The 27,883-nt window shown below is 39.5% G+C and overlaps 1 protein-coding gene across 6 annotated transcripts in view; it reads right to left on the bottom strand.

Annotated features, from left to right (window-relative positions):
* The window catches only part of LOC101737565 (aminopeptidase N-like), a 35,150-nt gene extending 14,540 nt beyond the window's left edge, over window positions 1-20,610 (bottom strand). The window contains exons 1-4 of one of the 6 annotated variants that reach the window (XM_021353249.3): window positions 20,467-20,610; window positions 3,022-3,218; window positions 814-1,514; window positions 258-413 (exon numbers count right to left, since the gene is read on the bottom strand). In XM_021353249.3, coding sequence (XP_021208924.2) covers window positions 258-413; window positions 814-1,514; window positions 3,022-3,204 — 1,040 coding nt within the window. In that variant the 5' untranslated portion in view covers window positions 3,205-3,218; window positions 20,467-20,610. 6 annotated transcript variants of the gene reach the window in all.
* Between the last annotated feature and the right edge of the window lie 7,273 nt (window positions 20,611-27,883).

Genomic DNA, 27,883 nt, shown 5'->3' with positions numbered 1-27,883 from the left:
AATCAAAATTACACTGCAAGGTATTATCAGTTTGACAGACCAGACATTTCATCAGTCTCATGATTTTATCAATGAGTTACTGTAAAAAATATTTAGAATTAGTCATTCTCTTTCTCTAGTTTCTTTTATCGGTAGCGTATATATAATAAATTACTACCCAATTAAAAGAGAATCTTAAAATTTAGAGTTTTATTTATAAACGTAATATCTTAAACAGACAGGAAAATATTTGAATGAGGAAATAAACAACTACTTACATAGGCTCCTGTGTTGCTACCTTCATGTTGGATAAAACAGTTAAATTCTGAGGATGTGCTATACTTATTTCGAATTTGGCTTTGAATGCTGGCTCATCGAAGCAGGGGAACACTGAACGTGCTGAGGTTGGTTCAAACTGAGTTACTCCTAAATATCTAAAATAAGTTGCAAAATCAGAACAGAAGAAAAGATGGGTTTTCCATTACTTCATCTATGTAACTGGTGGTATTTCAAGTAAGCTTGTCCATGCAACTAAATAATAATAAAAAATTAAAATTAAAGTAAGAATTTCATGATATTATGTGAATCATAGAGGACTGGAACTCTGATCATAATCATTTTTTATTATTATTCCTGAGAGTGTCATTTCGGTTGTAGTGCTTTAAGTTTTACTAGCATATTGAGTATGTTTAACAGTGTCACTATAGTTTTTATTATTTTTGTGTTAAAAAATGGCATTTAGCATAATAATCGAATCATCAATGTCTCAAATGAGTAAAGAGAGAGGGGAAACTGCTAAATAAGACACACACTATAATAAATAATGTAAAGTACCTGTTTTCATTGTTGCTATCAACATATGTGCTCTTATAGAATCCAGTTAGTGTATTTGTTATATTTCCACTGAATGATAGCTGTAGAGTGTAATCCACACCAGGAGTAAGAGCCGAACCTAATGTCAGTAGCAATCGGTCACCAGTACCAACAGATGTGCCTATTATTTCTACACTGCGTACACTGCTATGTGTTATTTGAGTATCGACTGATATTGGGTTTGCTGTAGTAGTAATTGGAGTAGTAATCATTGGAGTAGTAATAATTGGAGTTGTAATAATTGGAGCAGTAATAATTGGAGCAGTAGTTTCATTGATAATTTGGGACGGACTTTCAGTAGTTGGTGGTAAATTTGTGGTACTATTGTCAGGTGTTGTTGTATCACTAATACTCTCATTTTGTACATCACGTTTCACCTTGGTGTGTATTGTTTCAACTCTTTCATATATTTGTTCAGTGAGCTTTGAACTATTTATGACCAGTGCTTTGGAATGCAATATTATCTCTTTGACTCTGCGATTCGCTTTTAAGGTGATGTGCACATCTCCACTGAAGTTTGCTTTGTCTAAATCTGCCTTAATTTTGAGACGATAAAAGCTGGGTGTGACCGATGTGGGTAGTCTGAGATCTGGTGATGGTTTATCATCTGATACCCCAAATGGTTCGGCTTCATTCCAATATTCCGTAGATTTATTTGATATCTGTAACAGTGAAATTTATTTATTGTGCAACAGTGATGTTAATTTTTATCTTAAATTTAACAGTTACAGATAATTTTTCTATAACGAGCGGTAAATAAGGTTCATATATGATTTCAGTTTAAAATTAAAATCTGGTAGTCTTGTTAGAAATTTAAAAACATTAAAATATACAATATTTTTTTTTGGGACGGGTAGAAATAAAATCTACAGCTTTCAAAAAATTCCATACTTTGGTATTATTTTTTTCTATACTTACAGTTTCTTCAGCTTTTAGTTTGACCGCACAAAATAATATAAAAACTGATCGCAAAAACATTTTGTATGCATCTATTTAAAAAATAAAATTTCTTGTAAAATATCACAGTTGGATAACGTGTGGGTGTATTTCACTAGTTTGCACAATTTTACCTATTTCTTATGTTAACATTAAAGGGTTAATTAAAAACATTTAAATTTTCAAAATCAATCTGCTAATACCATTAATACAAAAATTCAAGCGAGCCGCAACTTAGTGCTGTCAAACGTTTTAACTGTCATTTTGAAATTGTCAATAAATTTCTTAGGTCTACGCAAACGCCGCGCCGCTCGTCAAGGAAAATGTTTTTACACAAATTTAACTTTGTAGTACATAACATAATAAGGAGAGGTTCACGCGAAACTGCGAAATATATGATTCTCAGTTTCACTACCTAATAATAATAGTTAATATTTAATGTTTACATTAAAATGATAACGGCTCAATAACGATATCAAATCTACAAGTTTAGTAGGTACAATTGAGTAAGATAAGAAACCCAATTAAATTTTATTCGATTAATTATCGTATGTTAAAACCCCTTTGTTAAAGTTTAAGTCTTTCCTCAATAAATATTACCATATTACCATATTTGTGATGAATAGAGAGACGAGAGACAGAATGTTGTAAATTTTAATTCGAGTGCTAAAGGGCGTTCTTGTCAAAGAAATAAATCAATGATAATTTATTAACTCAAGGTATGGCACTGATAGCCATTTTTATATAAGTTACTAACACATGATTAATGTTTTTCTTTATAATCTACCTAATCGAGGGCCCTTAATCTTCTCGAACCAAACATAATAATTTCCACATCCCAAAAAAATTTCATATCAAAAAGTAAACTTTTTGCATTGTTGTTTAATATTGTGTAGGTTGAATCGTTAAATTCTGTACCTACTTATGTTCCTGAGACTTTTTTTTAGGAAGTTCAAGAGCCCATAGTGAAAACAGATTTTAAAATGATTACTTTCGTTTTTTGACATCAGCGATGCAAAGGGTGCATCTAAGTCGCGGATGTTATGAATTTTTTTCCACCTAGTTTAAAAACCAATTGTCAAATCATTCTGGTAATATCGGAGAATAGATATGAGAGATACGACTTTTCTCTGCAATGTATAAGGGTGCTTTGAAATTTTTTGGTTAGTTAGTATGTTTTACATGTAGGTATGTGTGTTTGGAAACTTCTTGATGATTGAATTTCAAACTTACCGTATAAAAGGTAACGAAATGGGCTATTATTCCTACAATGATAGCTGTTAGAATGGCGAATATAAAGAAAGCTACGCAGATACAGTGGGAAATGAACACCCCTCCTCTTCTTTTGTATTGGATGTCATCGGGAGCTTGCGATTCGAACGCCAAAAACTGGTGACGACTCGATGATAGTGTCATCTTCTCATATCATGCTGTACAAAAAGGTAGATATAGAAATAATTATTAAAATTAAAGAACCTTATTCACCGGTAGGGTGTCTTGTGACCCGCACGGGTAGGTACCACCATCCCGCCTATTTCTACCGTGAAGCACTAATACGTTTAAAGGTTGGGGCAGCCGTTGTACTCTTTGATCAATAATAGGTTGTACTGTAAAAACGGAGACTTAGAACTTAGAACCCATCTTCTCAAGGTGGGTCACGGCATTTACGTTGTTGACCTCTATGGGCTCAGGTAACCACTTAACACCAGGTGGGCTGTGAGCTCGTCCACCCATCTTAGCAATAATAATAAAAAAATCATTAAGGCTAAGGTATTTCTTATTGCAATGCTTCAAAATAAAATACTCTTTACATGTTAAAAGCATGATTTGGCATGCCAAGTCAAAGTTGTTAGGGGCATGAAAACATGGATTTTGTCTTATTTTGTCAATGTTATAGCTATAGAACAAAAATATTACATAACATGATAACATGGATCTTCTTTATCGATCTCCAAGATGCTTTTGCAAAATTATTTTGGGTTTACTTTGGGAGACTATTTGTTTAATTTTTTGTCATCGATGACAGACAACAATATAGCACACCCGCTACCGTCGTCTACCGACAATGGCAATGTCAGGGGCACACCGCACAACCAAGCCGCTGTCTGCCGATAACGTCACTACAACGTGCATTTGAAATAAATTATAAATAAACAGCTACACTGTGTTTTGGGACTACCTTAGTGGAGTATCACAAAAAAAGGGTTATTTATTCATGTTTCTTAATAAACACATATAGCATATTAACAATATTCGGTTAATCCTTTTCGAATTTTAATATATGTTAACATAGCCAAAGAAGTCTGTTGTCGCGCTGAAGTTTCAATATCTGCTTTGTGTATATATTTTTCATGAATGAAAAAGCCAGGCAAACTAAGATCACGAAGACAGTATAAGGTGTCTAGGCTTTGCAAGATAAAAGGTGATATTCCTACGTCTGTCTTTAAAAATTTTTGCCTGCCAAGCTCAGAGTGAAGACGAAGAGTTTGTTTTATATTTAATTTTACTATCTTAACCCGTCAGAGTTTACACTACAGTCATTGCTTCAAAATGAAGACACGACAATCTGTGTCCAGACTTGTAGGTAATTGCGATCCCGTCCGGTCATCGTTCTCCCACAGAACCTCAAATTAACCCACAGACACAGCCCACTGAGTTTCTCGCCGGATCTTCTCAGTGGGTCGCGTTTCCGATCCGGTTGTAGATTCTGCGAAGCACGGCCCTTGCTAGGGTTCGTGTTAGCAACAACGTCAGGTTTGAGCCCCGTGAGCTCACCTACTAGTTCGGTGAATCTAGAATAACCTCTCGAGGTTAATAGAATAGGTTGGGCCCCCTCCTGGCTGAGCCTTTGCTCGCCCACCTGTCCTGGCGAAACTGGAAAGGACTCCGGGCCACCAGTAATCTTTCAATCATAAAGAAAAAAAAATCGATCCCGTGATTCAGCGACACGCGATCATTTCTCATACAAACGCTATTAATGGATGATGCAACGTGACCGTGTGTTTATTAAATGCAAGTGTAGGTATACTGAGCATCTGGTAGTTACAGATTGGTCTCGCCGCGCCGCCCGCCTCCCACCGCGTACACATTTGTGTTCATTATGTTTATTACGCACGTATTGTTTTGTTTGTTACGGTTATGCAATCGTTTTTAATAAGCGCCTTTAGGTATACGTTGGTAATAAAATTACGAACGTCATGATAGGATTTAGAATAAAAAAATCTGTTAGCAAATCCCGTCCCCTCATATTTGAGTCATTGCTCGCTCATCTCTCCTGGTGAAACTAGAAAGGCCTCCGGGCTAATAATCCACTGCTAAAAAAAAAACTCAATTTGAACAAAAGGATTATAAATTTGTTGTTATCTATTACCGATTCATGATACCTTTGAATTAATATATTTACCTACCTAATTTAAATTCACACTTTTTGTGATGCTTAGGTTATAGGTATTCATTGTATTTTTATAGTATATGTTCTACAACTGGCTTTTTAGCTTTAAGAAATAACTTATTTAATCTTTCGCCTACCATGTATTATTGTTATTAGATATTTTAAATAAGTAAATCTTACACTCAATGCTCCCACATACTGCCCACGATTTTGAGGTTAGTGTGAAAATGTGATGAGCATCACAGTTTAAAAAAATAACTCAGTAATTAAATACTGACCATGTGAAAATTAATAAAAAAACTACAAACATGAGAAACTTTAGGGTGGGAAATATTATTTTTACCTTAAATCAGTAGTACCATACAATTTGACCAGAATAAGTTTAAATTTGATTTTTGCTATTTTTGGATGTTGTGGGTTAGCAAGCCAGCTTACGGTCAATATGATGTTATCAGAATCCAAATAGACTTAACAGACACCGAAGTTTCAATGCTGCTGTCAACTTTAAGACACGGGCCGAAGGTTCAGTTTTATAGATTTATTTATTTAACTATATATTATGTACCAACAATACGAACATAAAATGTATATAAAATGATAAATATAATAAACATCTTGGCAATTATCCTTCTAGGTGGTAATTTTTATTTTAAATATCGCTTAAGGGCCGGACGTAAAATATATCATATCCATTAAAATTTAATTATATTTAACGAAAGTACATATATATTGGATAAGTTAGTTATTATAAATATTTTCCGTTTCGCGTTGGAATGAAATAAATAGTTATCTGTCAGTCAACTACATAGTCTAATCTAAATAAATTAAAAATAAAATTCGCAAATTAACATATATACAGAAAATGGTGGCATAGTTATTCCTTCCTTCCCTTTCCTCTTCCTTGTTCGGGGTGAATCTTGATGATACTTGGAACATGCGGAGCAGACGTGCGTGCAAGCTCGCGGGACGTGATTGTTTGACGGGGGTATAGGGAGACCCAGTGAAACGGTGTTCGCCGCCGCCCGCCGGTCAGTTGGGGACCTGAACCCGGGTGTCACTACTAAACTCCGCCCCGGGAAGCTGTCCCGCCAACCGGTGTAAAATCCTGTCGTGCGGTCGTCGTGCCGGAGTCGGAGACCGGAGTGGATCCCGGCGATCGCACGCAGGGTGGACTGGGGGCCCTTCCATACCCTGCGTCAGTCTCTCACGCAACCCGTGGTCAAGCACGTACTGTGTTCCGCGCTTTATTCAGGTATTGTCATGATTTTGCCTCGAACTTCCTACCCCACCCAATCCCACTCTCCAAAAATAATAATAAAATGACAGTTAAAAAAAGGAAAAGGGTTTTGTCGGCGATGCCCCATTCCACATTTAATGTGGATTTCAGCAATGTAAGGGGCCTACATAGTAACCTCGACGCCGTACACCACCATCTTGAGACGGCGCAGCCTGCCCTCCTTTTTCTGACGGAGACACAGATATCTGCTCCGGATGACACTTCATACCTTGAATACCCCGGCTACGTATTGGAGCACAACTTCCTGCGTAAAGCCGGGGTGTGTGTATTCGTCCGGGCTGATGTCTGTTGTCGCCGTCTACGAAGCCTCGAACAACGGGACCTGTCCCTCTTGTGGCTGCGCGTAGATCACGGGGGTTGTACCCGAGTCTACGCGTGCCTGTACAGGTCCCACAGCAGTGATGCAGGTTCAGCTCTGATAGAGCATGTGCAAGAGGGGACTAACTGCGTGCTTGAGCAGTACCCATCTGCGGAGGTGGTGGTTCTTGGAGATTTTAACGCTCACCACCAAGAGTGGTTGGGGTCCAGAACCACTGACCTCCCGGGTCGGGCTGCCTACGATTTCGCCCTGGCCTACGGCTTCTCCCAGCTGGTGACACAGCCCACCCGTGTCCCAGATATTGAGGGGCACGAGCCCTCTCTGTTGGACCTTCTGCTGACCACCGATCCGGCCGGATACAGTGTGGTGGTCGACGCTCCACTTGGATCGTCTGATCACTGCCTTATCCGTGCTGCTGTACCGATCTCTCGTCCTGGTCGTCGAATGACGACCGGGTATCGAAGAGTTTGGCGGTATATGTCAGCAGATTGGGATGGGTTGCGTGAATTTTACGCATCCTACCCATGGGGGCGGCTCTGCTTTTCCTCTGGTGATCCTGACGTCTGTGCGGACCGACTTAAAAACGTGGTGCTTCGGGGGATGGAACTGTTCATTCCTTCTTCCGAGGTGCCCGTCGGGGGTCGCAGTGGACCCTGGTATAACAATGCCAGTCGGGACGCTGCACGCCTCAAGCGGTCCGCATACGCGGCATGGAATGATGCCAGGAGACGCCAGGATCCTAATACCTCAGAGGAAAGGCGGAAATTTAACGCCGCTTCTAGGTCCTATAAGAGGGCTATTGCCAGGGCGAAGTCGGAGCACGTTGCCAGAATTGGCGAGCGACTGAAGAGCTATCCCGCCGGGAGCCGTGCTTTCTGGTCGCTCGCTAAGGCTGCAGAAGGTAACTTCTGCAGGTCTAGTCTCCCACCACTACGCAAGTCTGATGACAGTCTGGCCCATAGTGCGAAAGAGAAGGCTGACCTTCTGGTCAAACTCTTCGCCTCGAACTCGACTGTGGACGACGGAGGTGCCACACCACCGAACATCCCCCGGTGTGACAGTTCCCTGCCGGAGATCTGCTTTACACAGTGTGCAGTCAGGCGGGAACTCCGACTCCTGGACGTCCATAAGTCGAGTGGGCCGGACGGCATCCCTGCTGTGGTTCTGAAAAGGTGCGCCCCTGAGCTGACGCCTGCGCTAACGCGTTTGTATCGCCTCTCTTATTGCACTAACAGGGTTCCGTCTTCATGGAAGAACGCCCACGTCCACCCTATCCCCAAGAGGGGTGACCGGTCGGACCCATCGAGCTATAGGCCTATCGCGATAACTTCCTTGCTTTCCAAGGTGATGGAGCGAATTATAAATATACAACTCCTGAAGTATCTTGAAGATCGCCAGCTGATCAGTGACCGACAGTACGGTTTCCGTCACGGTCGCTCAGCTGGCGATCTTCTTGTATACCTTACTCACAGGTGGGCTGAAGCCTTGGAGAGCAAGGGCGAGGCTCTTGCTGTGAGCCTTGATATCGCGAAGGCCTTCGACAGGGTCTGGCATAGGGCACTTCTGTCGAAGCTACCATCTTACGGAATCCCCGAGGGTCTCTGCAAGTGGATCGCTAGCTTTTTGGATGGGCGGAGCATCACGGTCGTTGTAGACGGTGACTGTTCTGATACCATGACCATTAACGCTGGCGTTCCACAAGGTTCGGTGCTCTCCCCCACGCTTTTCATCCTGTATATCAATGACATGCTGTCTATTGATAGCATGCATTGCTATGCGGATGACAGCACGGGGGATGCGCGATATATCGGCCATCAGAGTCTCTCTCGAAGCGTGGTGCAAGAGAGACGATCAAAACTTGTGTCTGAAGTGGAGAACTCTCTGGGGCGAGTCTCCAAATGGGGTGAATTGAACTTGGTTCAATTCAACCCGTTAAAGACACAAGTTTGCGCGTTCACTGCGAAGAAGGACCCCTTTGTCATGGCGCCGCAATTCCAAGGAGTATCCCTGCAACCTTCCGAGAGTATTGGGATACTTGGGGTCGACATTTCGAGCGATGTCCAGTTTCGGAGTCATTTGGAAGGCAAAGCCAAGTTGGCGTCCAAAATGCTGGGAGTCCTCAACAGAGCGAAGCGGTACTTCACGCCTGGCCAAAGGCTTCTGCTTTATAAAGCACAAGTCCGGCCTCGCGTGGAGTACTGCTCCCATCTCTGGGCCGGGGCTCCCAAATACCAGCTTCTTCCATTTGACTCCATACAGAGGAGGGCCGTTCGGATTGTCGATAATCCCAGTCTCACGGATCGTTTGGAACCTCTGGGTCTGCGGAGGGACTTCGGTTCTCTCTGTATTTTATACCGTATGTTCCATGGGGAGTGCTCTGAGGAATTGTTCGAGATGATACCGGCATCTCGTTTTTACCATCGCACCGCCCGCCATCGGAGTAGAGTTCATCCGTACTACCTGGAGCCACTGCGGTCATCCACAGTGCGTTTCCAGAGATCTTTTTTGCCACGTACCATCCGGCTATGGAATGAGCTCCCCTCCACGGTGTTTCCCGAGCGCTATGACATGTCCTTCTTCAAACGAGGCTTGTGGAGAGTATTAAGCGGTAGGCAGCGGCTTGGCTCTGCCCCTGGCATTGCTGAAGTCCATGGGCAACGGTAACCACTCACCATCAGGTGGGCCGTATGCTCGTCTGCCTACAAGGGCAATAAAAAAAAAATAGTGATTTTTCGTGTCATTGAGAAGACACATCAACCGTACCGTTTCCTTATTTTGTCAATTTCAGCTTCTAAAGATGGCTATTACGTTGACTGCGCGTGAAGCGAGATATAATGACACTTTTGTAACAAAACGTTGTTTCTTAGCATTGGCAGAAGCAGTAGATCGAATTTCTGTATAGCTTGTTATTGTTTTCAAATATGTAAATAGGTACTTTGTTTCTGATGTTATTGGCTGCCTCATTAAATAAGCCACTGCTTCGCGAATACCTACGCGTGTTCACAAGATGTTAAATGCAAAACAAACAAATGTAGGTAATCTAAGCTGTGTTCCTTTGTGAATACGTAGGATGATCAAATCCATTTTTCACCGACTTCAAAAAAGGGAGGAGGTTCTCAATTAGACTTTAATTTTTAATGTGTTTAATGCGTTTCGGCTTGAAGGGTGGGGCAGCCGTTGTAACTATACTTGAGACTTTAGAACTTATATCTCAAGGTGGGTGACGCATTTACGTTGTAGATGTCTATGGGCTCCAGTAACCACTTAACACCAGGTGGGCTGTGAGCTCGTCCACCCATCTAAGCAATAAAAAAATAAAATAAAATGTATGTTACTGCACAACTTTTTTATAATTGAACCAAGTTTGAAGTTTTTTACTTGAAAGTGGTCCCATTTAAATTTTATCAAGATATGTCCAGCAGTTTTTGAGTCATCGTTTTTTTATTGCCTTGCAGGCAGACGAGCATACGGCCCATCTGATGGTGAGTGGTTACCGTTGCCCATGGACGTCAGCAATTCCAGGAGCAGAGCCAACCCACTGCCTACCGATTTTTTATCGCCGAAATTTTTATCTTCATAAAAAAATTCCGTAATAATGCATATCTAATTGTCTTTTATGATGACATAATGATATTTTTATTGCTATTGGATGAATTCCAGTTTTCGTTTTGTTAAAATTTTGTATTAAGCACAGGTAATATTGGAATTGTAACTCACAGACACAGCCCACTGAGTTTCTCGCCGGATCTTCGCAGTGGGTCGCGTTTCCGATCCCGTAGTAGATTCTGCGAAGCACTGCTCTTGCCAGGGTCAGTGTTAGCAATTCTCCGGTTTGAGCCCCGTGAGCTCACCTACACAAGCTAGGGTAAGCTGAAATAGCCTCTCAAGGCTATCAGCATAGGTAGGAAAAAAAATAAAAAAATTGGAATCGTAATTAAAGACAGGCGTGCTGGATATTGGGGATAAATCGAACGCGATTTTTTTAATCACTAATCACTAAACCACTGAAGCGGTCGCATTACGAGGAAATTTTACAGATCTTTACTAAGCTGTTTCCCGACAAGCAAGGTAATTTGCAAATGAATGCTCACCAGTCAAACGCAAATTCTAATGACATGTACCTACAAAGAACGTTTGCTGTTCACCGTCCGTCTGAAGGTTACCATCACGGCGACGTAGTAACGTCAAAACTGACAATAATTTCATATCGCTAGGTTTTGATTTTTTCAATTTTATTTATACTAGAGAACCCGCAGTAGTCGAAATCCGACTATAATTAATTGGAATTGTAAGTTTATACACTATTATGATTGTATTTTATACTTCTATAATCACAAATCTCGCCAAGGCTACACTATAAAAAAATATTAATAAAGAAAAACAATATTTAATCTATTCTCAATTTGACCACAGACGTCAAGAACAAAGTTTGACAATAAATAGTATGCATGCGTGTGTGCGTCAAACACATGGTATGTAGTGTGTGTAATGTTTTATTTATTGATTTAATGTATCTTTTATGCATTATTTAAAAAAAAATATTAGCATTGTGCACTTCTTCTCTATATTCTGTATAAGTGTAGAAAATTTCATACTCCTCCGTCCCCGAATTTTTCGTAAAAAGGGATACAAAGTTTTTGCTTCAAGTATTAATATATAGATGTGACCATTTGTGATGCGAACTGTTTTTTATCATAATTTTATCATAATTTTGCGGGTTTGATTTTTATTACACGATGTTATTCCTTTACCGTGGAATTCAATTGTGATCATTAAATTCGTTGAGTACGTATTTCATTAGAAAAATTGGTACCTTGCGGGATTCGAACACCGGTGCATCGCTAGATACGAATGCACCGGACGTCTTATCCTTTAGGCCACGTCGACGACAATGTTGCGCCGATCCCAGGTTAATGGGAGAAAGGCAGGAGAATGGTGATGCACTGGCGGTCGTATGTCTGTAGAAAAACGGGTATTTTTATGTGACGTACCATCCGGCTTTGGAATGAACTTCCCTTTTCACTGTTTCCTGAGCGCTACGACATGTAATTCCTCGAAAAGGTTTTCGGAGAGTACTCAACAATAGGCAGCTGCTTAGCTGTGCCCCTGATAAAGCTGACATCCATGAGTAGCGCTAATCACTCACCATCAGACTTGCTGTGAGAGTTTATTTATATTGGCAATAAAAAAATAGATTAGACGAGCTATAGCTTTATGATGTCGTTTTAGTATAGCAGCACTTTATTTCGTCCCGTGGGCATCGTAAAGGTTAACACCTTGGCTGGGGCGAGTAAAATCATAAACCTTCATCTGTGTGCTTAGTGCGAGTCTTTTAACATTCTCGATAGCGTAAAAGTTAACCCAGATTTGTATGGAGTTGTTAGCCTACCTTTGCCGCTAGGGGCGCTGTCCCATTCAAATTTGAGTTAACTATTACGCTATCGAGAACGTTCACTTTTTTTTTTTTTTTTTTTTTATTGCCCTAGGCAGACGAGCATAGGGCCCACCTCATGGTGAGTGGTTACCGTCGCCCATGGACTTCAGCAATGCCAAGGGCAGAGCCAAGCCGCTGCCTACCGCCAACTCGTACTAAGCACACTGGTGCGACGGCGAGTCGAAATGCGCTCCCAACGATATTTCCACCAGTGCGGTTTTTCTCGACACACCAGCATTAGGGCAGATTAAAATGCTAAGCTTTGCGAAGTCATACTGTATACAATTTATGGTATATACGGTGTCGAACTCTTACATTTGAAATAATCGGTAGAGGGACATAGTTTTCTTCAACCGCACCAGCTGAAAGTACTTTAGGCGGCCGATATGAGCCTATTCCGCAGTGAAGACACTCGGGGAATTTTTCACTCGAAGAAAATTTAGCATTAGTAGTGTTACTAGTGTTTTTATTTTTTTTTCTACCTATGCTGATAGCCTTGAGAGGCTATTTTAGCTTTACCCCAGCGTGTAGGTGAGCTCTCGGGGCTCAAACCGGAGGTGTTGCCAACACTGGCCAAAGCAAGAGCAGTGCTTTGCAGAATCTACTACGGGATCGGAAACGCGACCCACTGAGAAGATCCGGCGAGAAACTCAGTGGGTTTATTAGTGGTAAGTCGTATTATTTACTCACTCTTACTGTTTGGGAATGGGATATGTCTACGGTTAATAGTAGCCGCTACGTACTAGATAAGCTTTTCCACCGATCTACGCTATTGAAGACTCGTTGCCATCAGGAAACATATTGCAATGTTGTAGAATGTCGGTCATGACCTCATATAATTTTATCACGCCTTTACAGTGTATGTACATTACCGGTTTGAACGTTTAAATTTAGATAAATCTTCAGATGCAGAATGTTATTTTGAACTGCATAAATTGTCCATGTGGTTTTAGATAATATGTCTATTGTAAAGGACAAAAAAGACGAAAGAAGTTTTGTTGTTTAATTTTGAAATTGATTCATTTTGTTTTAGTTTGTGTAGGAGCTTAAATACTAGACTTTTAACTTGGTAACTCGACGGACCTAATGTTCGAAGATTGTGTGCTACGTAAATTTATTTTAAAATAGAAATCAACATAGTTCAGGTGATTGTCAGAACTTGATCGATAAATGGTACTGCCTTAATCACATAAGGCACTATAATCGCGTTAATCGATGTTTATGACTTTTGTCCAATATCCTTCTGTTATCATAAATGTAAGGAAAAAAAAAGTTGGATATTATTTACTCAATCGTGCATAATAATTCAAAACCTTTAACAGCGTAAGGTAGTATGAGAGCGAGACATCGCGTAGTGGGTCGATCATATCGATCGCATTAGTACTACGAAGAAATACAGTCGATGGAAGGAATGCGCGTGTAAATATATAAAAAGAACACAACACGAAGTAAGCTATTATCAGCGTCTGTTTAACCAAATAATTTGCTAATCATTAACGTAAATTAGACCTTAAAATCGACGTGTTTAAATGCTATTACTGCTTGAAGCTTTCTGATTGCTGCATGATTATCGTGGTTCCGGAGCACCGTGGCCAATTCGCATGCAGGCTGTGACGATAACGATGCCTTTTGCAACACGATATTATCGACATGTGGCTAAAAAGAATTATTTAATACTACATACTTTACATTTGCGCATCGAATTTAACGATATTTGAATACTGCCTTTAAAAACCTTGAATAAAGGGCAGATAGATTTCTTTTTCAACCACAAGTTAAAATCGCCGAGTTCATAGTCGAAAGTGAAGTACAAAAACCTCGGATACTCCGAATAAATATCAAACAAATAGAACCCTAATTTGGTCACGTCAATTTGCTCGGAAGCACGAGCGTGTTCAGTGTGCATAGTGAGAGTTTTTTAACGGTCTCGATAGCGTAAAAGTTATCACAAATTTGTACATGCAGTTTGAATAGCGCCCTTGACTGCGAACTTAGGTAAACGTTCCAACTCCGTAAAAATGTGAGTCACTTTTACGCTGTCGAGAATGTTAAAAAATTCGTACTAAGCACACTGATGAAAATACGAACGCGAAGTAAAAACGAAGTAAAAAAATAACACTCGAGCAATTAAATCTGTTGTGAAGTGAATATTTATTCAATTACAACGATTAATTCAAATTAGTCGGTCTGTCGGTCTGTCGGAACCTTTACTTTATTTTCTTGTAACTATTTATAATCTACACAGAATAAAGTTATATTGTTGATTGAATATTATTGCCCTGTGGGGGAAGTACACAATGTTTGTGGGAGCATTTTTAAGTTTTTTATTTCTTATGCGGGTAGACGAGCTCACGGCCCGCCTCGTGTTTAGTGGTTACCGGAGCCTATAGACATCTACAACGTAAATGCCGCCACCCACCTCGAGACATGAGTTGTAAGGTGTCAGTTACAGTACAACGGCTACCCCACCCTTCAAACTGAAACGCATTACGGCTTGAGTGCAGAAATAGGTAGGCTTGTGTTACCTACCCGTGCGGACTCACAAGACATCCTACCACCTGTAGTGGCATAATAGATGATATTGTTGATAATCATTGATATCTTTACTTAACGCAACCTATCACTGAAGATACGTATTGGGCGTGGCGGAACACACGCTGGAGGTCCGCCCCACATGAGAGGCAATAACAATGTTTGCGAGAGGCAAACTTTGTAAACCCCATCGTCCGGAAGTCACGGTGGCCGTGGTGCCAACAATCAAAAGGTTCGGCGGAAAATGATGGCCACAGGTGCTGCCCAGTAAGCGCATCATCTTGCCTTCTATTCAACCAGTCTCATCAGAGACTGTGATGTGAGTTTGAGGGCGATATCAGTATTTAGTTCGTTCGATTCCGACACGCCCCACCTATTGCCACAAAGCGTCGGCGGAAAACTAGCGATTTCAATAAATACATAATCTAATGCAAACCAGTCGATTTCTTGTCTTTTTTTATATTTTTATTGCTTAAGTTGGGTGGACGAGCTCACAGCCCACCTGGTGTTAAGTGCTTACTGGAGCCCATAGACATCTACAAAGTAAATGCGCCACCCACCTCGAGATATACGTTCTACGGTCTCCGTATACTTACAACAGCTGCCCCACCTTTCAAACCGAGACGCATTACTGCTTCACGGCGGAAATAGGCGGGGCAGTGGTATCTACCCGTGCGGACTCATAAGAGATCCTACCACCAGTAACCACCAGTTGTCTTAATGTTACTTATTGTTGATGTATTCCTTTAAAAAAACCATGGATATTACGACCTAAATTTACGTTTACCTAACACCAGGCATGAAATATGAGACGGTCTGCCAACAAAATTTTATCTAGATAATAAATTACAATAATTATCAAAAATGTTTTGTTTATACAGAGATAGCAATGGCGTGCAAATAAAAAATAGTTAATTCATTATTCTAGCACATTACACCATATATCACAAACAGTCTATTTGCTTAGTAAGTCAGCATGGATATGTATCACCGACCTGATTATTTTTGTCGCAAAGGAGCCATGCAGTTCGAAGATTGGTACTGTTTGTAACTGTTTGTAAAATAATTATACTAGTCAAGTACGAACTCACTCAATATAGGTGGCGGTATTTAAGTATTGATGTCGATGGGATACTCTAACTATACAATGGCAACAAAAAACAAAAAGTGTGAGCTATCATCACGCAATATTATTTACTAGCGACCCGCCCTCGCTTCGCTTCGGAAACATTAAAACACACATGAAACAAAAAAAAAAAATAAAAATAAATAAAAAAAAAGTAGCCTATGTTCATCAGGGACAATGTCGGCTTCTAATGGAAAAATAATTTTTCAAATCGGTCCAGTAGTTTCGGAGCCTATTCGAAACAAACAAATCTTTCCTCTTTATAATATTATTAGTATATTAGTATTAGTATATTAGTATTAGTATATTAGTATTAGTATTAGTATTAGTATTAGTATTAGTATTAGTATTAGTAAAAGCAAGGGCGAGGCTCTCGCTGTGAGCCTTGATATCGCGAAGGCCTTCGACAGGGTCTGGCATAGGGCACTTCTATCGAAGCTTCCAGCATACGGGATCCCTGAGGGACTCTGCAAGTGGATCGCTAGCTTTTTGGATGGACGGAGCATCACAGTTGTCGTCGACGGCTGCTGCTCCGATACCATGACCATCAACGCTGGTGTTCCACAAGGTTCGGTGCTCTCCCCCACGCTTTTCATACTGCATATCAATGACATGCTGTCTATTGATGGCATGCATTGCTATGCGGATGATGGCACGGGGGATGCGCGATATATCGGCCATCAGAGTCTCTCTCGAAGCGTTGTACACGAGAGGCGATTAAAACTTGTGTCTGAAGTGGAGAACTCTCTGGGGCGGGTCTCCAAGTGGGGTGAACTGAATTCAGTTCAGTTTAACCCATTGAAGACACAGGTTTGCGCGTTCACTGCGAAGAAGGACCCTTTTGTCATGGCGCCGGAATTCCAAGGAGTATCCCTGCAGCTTTCCGCGAGTATCGGGATTCTGGGGGTCGATATTTCGAGCGATGTCCAGTTTCGGAGTCATTTGGAAGGTAAAGCCAAATTGGCCTCTAAAATGTTGGGAGTTCTCAACAGAGCGAAGCGGTATTTCACGCCTGGACAGAGACTTGCGCTTTATAAGGTGCAGGTCCGACCTCGCGTGGAGTACTGCTCTCACCTCTGGGCCGGGGCTCCCAAATACCAGCTACTTCCATTTGACTCCATACAGAAACGGGCTGTTCGGATGGTCGATAGTCCTGCTCTCGCGGATCGCTTGGAACCTTTGGGTCTACGGAGGGACTTCGGTTCTCTCTGTGTTTTATACCGCATGGTCCATGGGGAATGCTCTGAGGAATTATTCGAGATGATTCCCTCATCTCCTTTTTATCATCGCACCTCCCGCCATCGGAGCAGAGTTCATCCATATTATCTGGAACCGCTGCGTTCATCGACAGTGCGTTTCCAAAGATCTTTTTTGCCACGTACCATCCGGCTTTGGAATGAACTCCCCTCCACGGTGTTTTCCGAGCGCTATGACATGTCCTTCTTCAAACGAGGCTTGCGGAGAGTACTTTATGGTAGGCAGCGGCTTAGCTCTGCCCCTGGCATTGCTGACGTCCATGAGCGACGGTGACCACTTATCATCAGGTGGGCCGTATGCTCGTCTGCCTACAAAGGCAATAAAAAAAAAAAAAAAAAAAAAAAAAAAAGTATATTAGTATTAGTATTAGTATATTAGTATTAGTATTAGTATTAGTATTAGTATTAGTATTAGTATATTAGTATTAGTATTAGTATATTAGTATTAGTATTAGTATATTAGTATTAGTAATAGTATAGATTTGCTTAAAATATAGTACTGATATATTGTTGTAGCTAGATTATTTTTTATATCTTTCTTACGATTGAACCTCGTTAAGCTGTGGCCAGTTCCGCCAACAATGTATGAAAAATATTCCCTTATATATTCTAAAATTATTCTATAAAACATACAATATAAAGATACAATAATTACGAGGACAATGAAATGAAGAAATTAGCGAAATAGATCGAAATTATAGATATTCCGCCATACACGCGACAATTAATTTTTAGATTAAACTCAAAATCGAATAGAGGGAGGGTATTTAAATTATAGTAACCGGCAAACATCGTGAGCAAATGACCTTGACTGCGCAGAACCGAATTTTAGATCACTTTGGTGGTGAGGGTGAGGCGCGACGGCAGGGGAAATCGTATCGAGCGCGTTATTGGTAGATCAGTCGAACCTTGCGTCCCGCACCGCGCCTTCGTTCCGCTTGCTCCCAAAAGTACGCTTGCGTACAGTGAAAAGTCTATCGTTACTAATCGTTAAGTTATATTTTGTTATAATTAATTGCTTGTTGACTTTGTTGCCATTGCTATTTGTTGAGTGTTTGTTGATTTTTTATAAAAAATACACTATGCCGCGACAAACTGGTGTAGTATTCAAAAGAAAGGGTAGAAAAATTGTGTACGACGTATATTGCTTCATTATAAAACAGGGGAAGAATGATATTATGGAAAAAGTAAAACAGACTTCGGAAGCAACAAAAACATCAGTGAGTACTGTTAGGTGCATTATTAACGAAGTTAAAGGCTCTGGCTTGCTCATCGTGCTTGGGACTCCGGGTAAGAAAAGATCAGGGAAGAAGAAAGTTACCGGAATGGATAGTTTCGTTCAATCTGTAATAAAAAGATGTAATCATAATAACTACTTAACAAGCAGCGAAACTCCGTACCGTAGAAAGGCTTCGAAAATTTTAAAGAAGATATACATTTTAATGGCTCGGAATGAAGTTTACGACGAATTATGAAAGAGCTAGGCTTCAGATGGAAAAAAAAAAACAGAAAATAATCGGAAGCTGGTAATTGAAAAAAGTAACATTCGATTACTACGAATCGAATATCTTCAAAAAATAATTAATTATTGACAAAAAAGAAGATCGAACCGACCGAGTCGTAAACTACACCGATGAGCCCTATGTCGACTTATCACGATGATGGCGACTCGGGTGATGAAAACAGTGATGATGATAATGGTCAAGATTATGATAACGAAAAAAAATTACAAATACCAGCTTCGCTTCAACTGAACGAAGACCTGGCAACAGCTCTAGTTTTGACTTAATAGAAGGAATATATATTTTACCCCAAGATTAAATTATTATAATTATTAACCTATATTTTTTGTTGATGTTCTAATAAATATATAAATAAATACATATGTTGATTTTAATAATTTAATTGCATTATGACGCAGAGTAAATAAGGTTTTTGCACGTGAGTGTACCATGCGCAAACTTACCCCCACTACGTCAACAAATGCTCAAGAAGTTTGCCGGCTATTATAATAAATATTTTCAAGCAAGAAGGGTCGTAATATATGCAATATGAGCAGAAAAGAATTGATTTCCTAAGCAAGTCATAAATACATATTGTCATTTAGTACGTTTTTTTATTTTATTTATTTTTTATTGCTTAAATGGGTGGACAAGCTCACATCCCCCTGTTGTTAAGTGGTTACCAGAGCCCATAGTCATCTACAACGTAAATGCGCCACCCACCTTGACATATAAGTTCTAAGGTCTCAACGTCAGGTTAAAACGGCTGCCCCACACGAAACGAAATTATTCGAATCTTATTATCGAAATATATACGAAATTATTATCCGAAACGCATTATTGCTTCATGGCAGAAATAGGCAGGGCGTTGGTACCTACCCGTGCGGAATCACAAGAGTTCTTATCACTAGTAATTACGCAAATTAGAATTTTGCGGGTTTGATTTTTATTACACGATGCTATTCCTTCAGCGTGGTAGTTAATCGTGAACATTTGTTAAGTACGTATTTCATTAGAAAAATTTTTACTCGCCGGCGGGATCCGAACACCGTTGCATCGCTAGATACGAGTGCACCAGACGTCTTATCCTTTAGGCCACGACGACTTCAAGGAGAGGAAGAGGCGCAATGGAGGGTGAAAGCTGCGTCAGATAAGACTGCTGACTTCATTTATCCCCTGGTTTTTTATTGTTATACATCGCGTGGACCGTCATAAAATGTAAATGTTAAAATATTTTATAAGTTTAATACGTCAAAAGCAGCAAATATAAAACTTATATACAATTTAGTAGATAAAATTGACGGTTCGTGTTAAAGCACAATATTAGTTTTAACACTTACTTTCCAGGTAACAAATACAGATTTGAAAATGTTTCATAAAAAGAAATAATCACAGAGCTTATTGAAATACAAATTCCTATCAATCATAACCTATGCTACGTAATTATTTACATGATGAATTCTATTGCTAGTTATACCGAATTAACTAATGGAATATTAATAAAAAAAAAAAGATTACTTATTGGCTTGCGTATGGAGCACACGTGATAAAAATTTAATACTTTACACAAACTGGTAAAAAATCTGGAAGTCATTTTGGAAATAATATAAAATTGAACACCTACCGTCATCCAGGTCGGAATGAAAGTCTGTAGTAACGAAAAAATAATAAACACTAAAGATTTTTAGATTTGCAAAACGAATTTCAATTCACTAGAAATTTATAATAGAAAAATTGTGTTACTCGTAAGACTTGCGCACGCGCGACCGAACTATGGCGATATGTACACCTGCTATGAGAATACTTTACGTGTATACCAACCGTTATAACACTAACCGCAGACCACCAGCGTTTTGGTTAAACGGCTGTATCAACGAGAGATCACATCTGTTGGTTACCTGTTGAGAAAAGTGTGACGTCGACCGACCTTGCGATAATGTGGTCACAGTTTATATTGCTTTTGGATTTGTTTTTTCTCTTCGCTTCTTTAGAGGCAAATGAATTGTTATTATAACGATTCACGTGATACATTAAAAAATAAAACCAATAATATTTTTACAAAAAGATTATGGTGTGCGGACTATTTGATTTGGTATTGAACTAAAATGAATATCATATTCATTTTAGTTCTACGTAATACGTACATAATTAATGCAATGCTGATATTAAATGAAAAGTGATAGTGTATAGTGTTAATACTGTCACTGTTAATAACATTTGCTACATTTACGTAGCGGAATCTATAATTTTTTATAAAATTCTTATTCAAGCAATCGCGTAGACTGTTGAACGCACTGATAGGTACATTTTGTCAGCCTATAAGAGTGTTAGAACGAAATGCTTGAAGAATCGTTTTTGTAATAACTGTCTTAATTAAAACATCTTTAAGGTTTAATCTCGCGTCGACGATCGGTCAGTCGTCGTGAATACAAATACTGTGAAGCATTCCGTCACACATAACCTTCTTCACAACATCTTCCCTACCTATTCGGTGTTAGCCTAACTAGCTGGGAACCGAGCTACGTCCGGACGGGTAGGTGAGCTCACGGGCTCAACCCGAGAGAATTTGCTAACACTAGTCCTAGCAAGGGCAGTGCTTTGCATAATCTACCACCAGATTGGAATCGCGACCCACTGAGAAGATCCGGCGAGAAATTCAGCAGGCTATAATTCCGTCGGAAATAATAAATACAATGACAAACAAAAAATGCGAGACTAAACCGTACATAGTTTTAATTATGTCCACGGCTCGCGGTAACCCAAAAATTATGATATTTTTTTGGCTGTTCGTTCCCTTAGTATTATTCCCTGAGAAGAACACGAAACAAACAACTGTAGCAACTGAAGTTGAAGAACTAGAAAATATCTCTAATAAAAGTAGACCTAACGTATTCATTTCTCGGTTTCCGTTCATACTCGTAAAATAAGAAACTTATTTAGAATGATTTTCGGTGTGTCTCTGTGTGATACTGTAACTTTGATTTACTCATAAGATGTGTTTGCTGGAGGTTTAATATAGTGTAAAAGAAATCTATGAAATAATTTTTTTTAAAACCAAAAAATAATTAAGCAAAGGGATGTAGCAGTGGTGTGTATATGTTACCGGAAATGTATGAAATCAAGGAATTGTATACAAATCCTAGGAAATGTGTACAATTCCGATACTATTTAGGAAATGTGTAAAATATTGTTTGAAAAACTATTTAATGCATAGATATCCTAGGAAATGTATAAATTTCCTCGGAATTGTATATAATTCCAATATCGTATTAGGAAATGTATAAAGTAAATGCTTTCTGTAATAAAACACGTTGTTAATAATATTTTTTTTATTATAACACTTATTGAGGCAATCGGGTAACAGTCATACCGTAAAATAATAATAATATATTCATATTATCTTACTAATTAAAACTTCTAAAATCAACTATCTATTAACTTTTAACGTATCACAAAATCAACTTATATTTATTCTTATAAAATCAAATTTTCATTTGGCAAGTAATCAGTCTGATAATTAAGTAATCATAAATGTCAAAGTATAAAAGTAAATCTTTATATTATAATACTTTGTCAGTCCATATAGCTATTTATTTTTGCAGGGTAAGCTCGAATGGCATTTGGAAGTACATAATACTTTATTTTTAAAACACAGACATATTGATGTAGCACACTTTTTCTTGCAAAGGCACTTCTTAAATCCCTGGCCGGTTCCAGTGGATTGCAAGTTGGCAACTGACCGTAGTGCAAGACTCGTCCCGCTGTCCCCGCGTACCCACCAATATCTTAAATGTTTTACATTTCCGATTGCTATTTAGGAAATGTATAGATTTCCTAGGAAATGTGTAATATGTAAGTATAATATAATTTATTTCACACATTTCCGTGCGATTTTAGGAATTACATACATTTCCTAGGAATTGTATACAATGACGGATTACATACATTTCCGTTAACATATACATAGACAATCCAGGAGGAAGCAAAGGATTAAATTTGGACGGCCTAAATGCAGCCTACGTTGCTCACAAATAATTATGTTATAATATCTCTAGATTACTTAAGGAGTTTATGACCCACCTCGTATTTAGTGAACGCCGTTCGCACATTGAGACATGAGGTTTAAGTCCCAAGGTCCTTCTATATCGGCTGCCCCACCCTTCGATCTGGAACGCATGATCTCTTCGCGGCAGCTATACGATGTATCGTAATATTATTATCGCCCCAAAAAAACATTGATCAATCGTCCCGTCCCAGCACTAAGCACAGCCCTATCGTATTACTGCATCACTATCATCCCTGAATGTCATGTATGCAATTTGTTGGTGTATTTAATAAAATGAACAAGATAACTAAATCGATTCATCGCTGACTGCCAAGTGATCGTTTGGTCGTCATTGAGGGCAGATACAGGTACGTTTGTACATCTCTATTTGTTCTAGCTCAAATGCTTGTTGTACGAACCTCAACACTGACTGGCTAGCTACAGCTGATGAGTTTTTTGGATAGCTGGGTCTGCGGAGGGACTTCCCTCTGTATTTTGTACCGTATGTTCCATGGAGAGTGCTCTGAGGAATTGTTTGAGATGATCCCCTCATCTCCTTGTTATAATCGCACCTCCCGCCATCAGAGCAGAGTTCATCCATATTATCTTTGCCACGTACCATCCGGCTTTGGAATGAGCTCCCCTCCACGGTGTTTCCCGAGCGCTATGACATGTCCTTCTTCAAAAGAGGCTTGTGAAGAGTATTAAGCGGTAGGCAACGACTTGGCCCTGCCCCTGGCATTGCTGGAGTCCATGGCCGACGGTAACCACTCACCATCAGGTGGGCCGTATGCTCGTCTGCCTACAAGGGCAATAAAAAAATATATCCTGCCTATAATCCTTATTATTTAGAGTGTTCAACAATCTCACAGCCTTCTTGGTGTTAAGTGGATAAGGGGGTCTCCCTACCGGAGGTTACCTTGAGACTTGAGATCTCAGTCCTATAGTACAACGGCTGTTCGGCCTTTCAAGCCGGAACGCATTACGGTTTCGCGGCAGAAATAGGCGGGGCTGTGGTACCTACTCGTTTGGGCCTAACCAATAGTTTAGCTATATATTTTAAAGTGTACTTTTTTTCAAGCAAGGTTTGCTTGTTTTAAAGAAATTAAACAGTTCTTTGTGATCGGCGAATCGAGTTGACCCTTATAACTATAAAGCAAGCTTTAGAGGCAGGCCTGCTTTATTGCTTGCCTCTGGCGGTTTAATAAAAATACTGCCAACAGATATCCATCCTTTAATATGCAGGTTCCGTACAAATATTCGTTTATTTAGATTTAAAAAAAAGTAGATATTGATTACTGTTTGACTATCATACCTACTGCTAGTGACCTGAATGGGTTATAGTGTCTTCACGGAACGTGTAGTGGAGCTCATGGGGCTCAGCCTGGCTGACTTTTCTAACAGGCCTTAGACTGGTTTACCAACTATTTAAGGAACCTTATTTTGCAAATGTCGTTAGCACGATCTAGGTTTTCTCCGGGTACCTTCTATTCTATTGTTAGTCCCATTAGAATGTGGATGTTTTTTACCAACAAACGAAAATGCTTTACGGTACTACCTAATCGTGAGTTTGTCTAATAACTCTTTGTCAATGGTAGGTGAGGGGTATATATAGTCCAGCTACTGATATATTTAATCTTTGTAAGTCTGAAGTTGAGTTGTAGTAATGATGCAATTGTACCCCAGGGTTCAGATTCTAGTGTGCAGCTGTAGTGTTTGGAATATTGGTGTTTTTTTTTGCCCTTGTAGGCAGACGAGCGTACGGCCCACCTGAAGGTGAGTGGTTACCGTCGCCCATGGACTTCCGCAATGCCAGGGGCGGAGCCAAGCCTCTGCCTACAAAAAAGAGAAGTATTTTTAAAAAACCTTCAAAAGCATAAAAGAGAATGCGGTTCGTTGTAAAATGGGTTCGTATCAAATAAATTCACTAAGTCGAAATACATTTGAGACTTCAACCGTATGTTTCTATGGGTTTCAGTAAGCACATAACGTAAGGCTAGGTGGTGCGATGACCTCCGAAAGTTGGCCGGCAAGAAGTGGGTGAGGAGAGCCGTAGACCGGGCTCAGTGGTGTGGATTGGGAGAGGCCTATGTCCAGCAGTGGACGACTGTGGGCTGTTGATGATGATGATGTAAGGCTAGTTGTGAGCTCATTCACCCAATAAGACAATAAAAAAATTAATATCATTAGTCAGAATTGCATTTCGAGATCAGCAGGGTTTGTCTAATTTTCTATCACACTCGGGTACCCTAAATTGTTATGCGACTACACCAGATGTCGCGTATTGATATCAAATGACCTTTTCTGGCGTATGTACCTTGAAGAAGAAATTCTCATATCCGAAAGCAAAAGGTCAAATTTTATTTGTTGAGCGAACAAAACCTCTTATTGCAATAGTTTCATAGTGAACTTTTATTTCGTTTTAAATAAAACATGTTGCCATGTAGTTGGTGAGTGTACCGCCTACCCGATTGTAAGCGGTAAGAATCTCTGTGGTATATCAACAATGCTAGAAGCAGAGCCAAGTTTTTACTTTCGCTGGGGATTCTTGTCAAGGGTTTTGATGTTTGAAGGAGGAAATGCACGAGGGAAATGCATGGAGGGGCCTCAATTACACAGCCGATGGAACACGCCAAAAATTATCTCTGAAAACATTGTATTTGATTGTACTCCACAAATTGTTTTGACGAAATAAATTACTTTTACTGGTGGTAGGACGTCTTGTGATTCCGCACGGGTAGGTACCACCACCCTGCTTATTTCTGCCGTGAAGCAGTAATGCGTTTCGGTTTGAACGGTGGGGCAGCCGTTGTAACTATACTTGAGACCTTAAGACTAATATCTCAAGGTGGGTGGCGCATTTACGTTGTGGATGTCTTTAGACTTCAGGGGCTGTGAGCTCGTCTACCCATCTAAGCAATAATAATAATAATAAATCGTACAAGAACATTCGGACCGTATATCTACCGAGCAGTAGCATATCCGCTCAGTGGTAGATCTTCCTTATGACGCTTTCATCAAATAATCGTTTGCTGGCACTTCACTATAAATGTCCACGAAAGATACACGTGTAATTTCAACATCTTTGTTTCATCAACATAGTGTTTTATCTTTTTAACAAAAGCCGAAGCGTGGCATTTGCTTGCTGATCTCAAACAATTCTTAGGAAATCATTTGAATGATAAACGCCGTCATTGCTACGTAAGTATAACATCTTAATCTTTAATTATAGTAATCAGACTATCAGCTTTTGTTATGCTTGTCATTATCATTGTCAATACGCTGTCAACACGTTGACAATTTTTTTCAATATTGGAACGAAATTCCTTTTGGGACGATGCGGAGGGGTACCCTAACCGGGAAAAAACGTCCGTAACGTAAGATTATTATTATTTATGTATAGTCTTAGTATGATGGCTATACAGTGTCTAATGTAAAGTCTACGTGATGACGGTTATTATTATTATTCATATAAATAGCTGTTTCTCTGTATGTTATTTATATTATAATATATTTTTTATACATTATTGTGAATAAAATAAAGTTGATAACTTTGTAAAGTAGTTTTTTATTTATTTTTTTCAATAAAAAAATCATAATAAAAAATGTATATCCGAATCATTATTTTCTTTATATCTCGAATAGAACTTAATTTTTTTTTTTTTATAAGAACTTCCTTTTTATTGTGACAGATGTTAAATTGCCTCCTAGCTCTCATATAAAGCCTGTCATTCATGAACAACTCTGCCTTTAGTTAGGTTTGATGAATTGAACAGATTGAGTTCGATCAAGCTGACTAAGGTACGGACTGACGGACTGACCGAAAAGTCTGTTTACCCGATCCGGCGGCTTCACGGTTTCAATGACATTTGAACTGGGTAGATGGACTGGCTGAATGACGTTCCACCCAGTGTTAAATTCTCACTAGAGAGTTATGAGTTCGAAGTTCGAAATCAGAAAATACAATGTTTTTTTATTGCTTTGAAAGGTGGACGAGCTCACAGCCCACCTGGTGCTAAGTGGTTACTGGAGCCCATAGACATCTACAACCTAAATGTGCCACCCAATATAAGATTTAAGTTCTAATGTCTCAGTATAGTTACAACGGCTGCCCCACCCTTCAAACCAAAACGTATTACAGCTTAGGTGGTACCTATCCGTGCGGACTCACACGAGCTCTTACCATCAGTAAAAAATGTTTTTTATTGCACAGACGGGCGAGGGAGCATTCAGCTTATGTGGTTTCACATGGTTATTCCTAGTCCATATCGATCTTGACGGAGTGGTTATCACTTCAGGTATTGGTGGCTTCACAAGCCGCCACTCCTCTCTGACGGCCACTCTCCTCGTGTAATGATGATGGGCCATTCCAATGGTTACCGAAGTTCATAAAGGTCACAACGTGGACGCCACCACTAACCCTGAAAGACAAAGCCGAAGTGTGAATCTGTGGAAATTTTCATTAAAAAACTCGACATTGTATTTATTATCTATGCTCGGCATTTGACTTTTAACGGATCAAATTCAGGACGATTTCCGCAAACGTCTTAAAAAGACAATAAAAAAAAAAACAATAGCGAAAACCTCTTTGGATAAAGATTCCGAATATTTAGCCTGGGTCCGGTAGAACACGTTAGTTAAGATAACCAAGCCGTATTTATTTTAATCCAGTATAAAATATTAGTCTAACCTATTTTCACAATAACGAATTATAATAATGTATTCGCGGAATAATTTAAATGTTTCGCCAATACAAAATTAGATTACATATTATATTTTTTCCTAACATGAAGGTTACGAAAGTTCAATGACACGCGATTTGATATCTCAGCTGTTAATCACTTGTGACGTCACTGGTTTTAATTATTACAAAAATAGTCTACAAATCTAATTGAGTATGTTTTTGAAATGGAAAAGCGGGCGCAGTTTTGCGAGAGCCTTTACTATATAGCTTTTTTTTTCAATATTTGATTAGGGAACATTTTCTTTGAAATCTAAGTATTGAACTACAAACTTGTCCAAATAAGCTATCGTTTGATCTAATCTGTCATTTTTCGATTATAGTCTGTAATCTGAAGCCTGTTCTCAACTAGGCATTACTACGAGTATCATACCCGACTAATGGCTGTAAAAAAAAGAGTTATTATCTGGTGGTAGGACCTCTTGTGAGTCCGCGCGGGTAGGTACCACCAC

This window comes from Bombyx mori, chromosome 9, assembly GCF_030269925.1.
Source record: "Bombyx mori chromosome 9, ASM3026992v2".
Lineage (NCBI taxonomy): Eukaryota > Metazoa > Arthropoda > Insecta > Lepidoptera > Bombycidae > Bombyx > Bombyx mori.
This window is presented reverse-complemented; position numbering and strand designations above follow the sequence as displayed.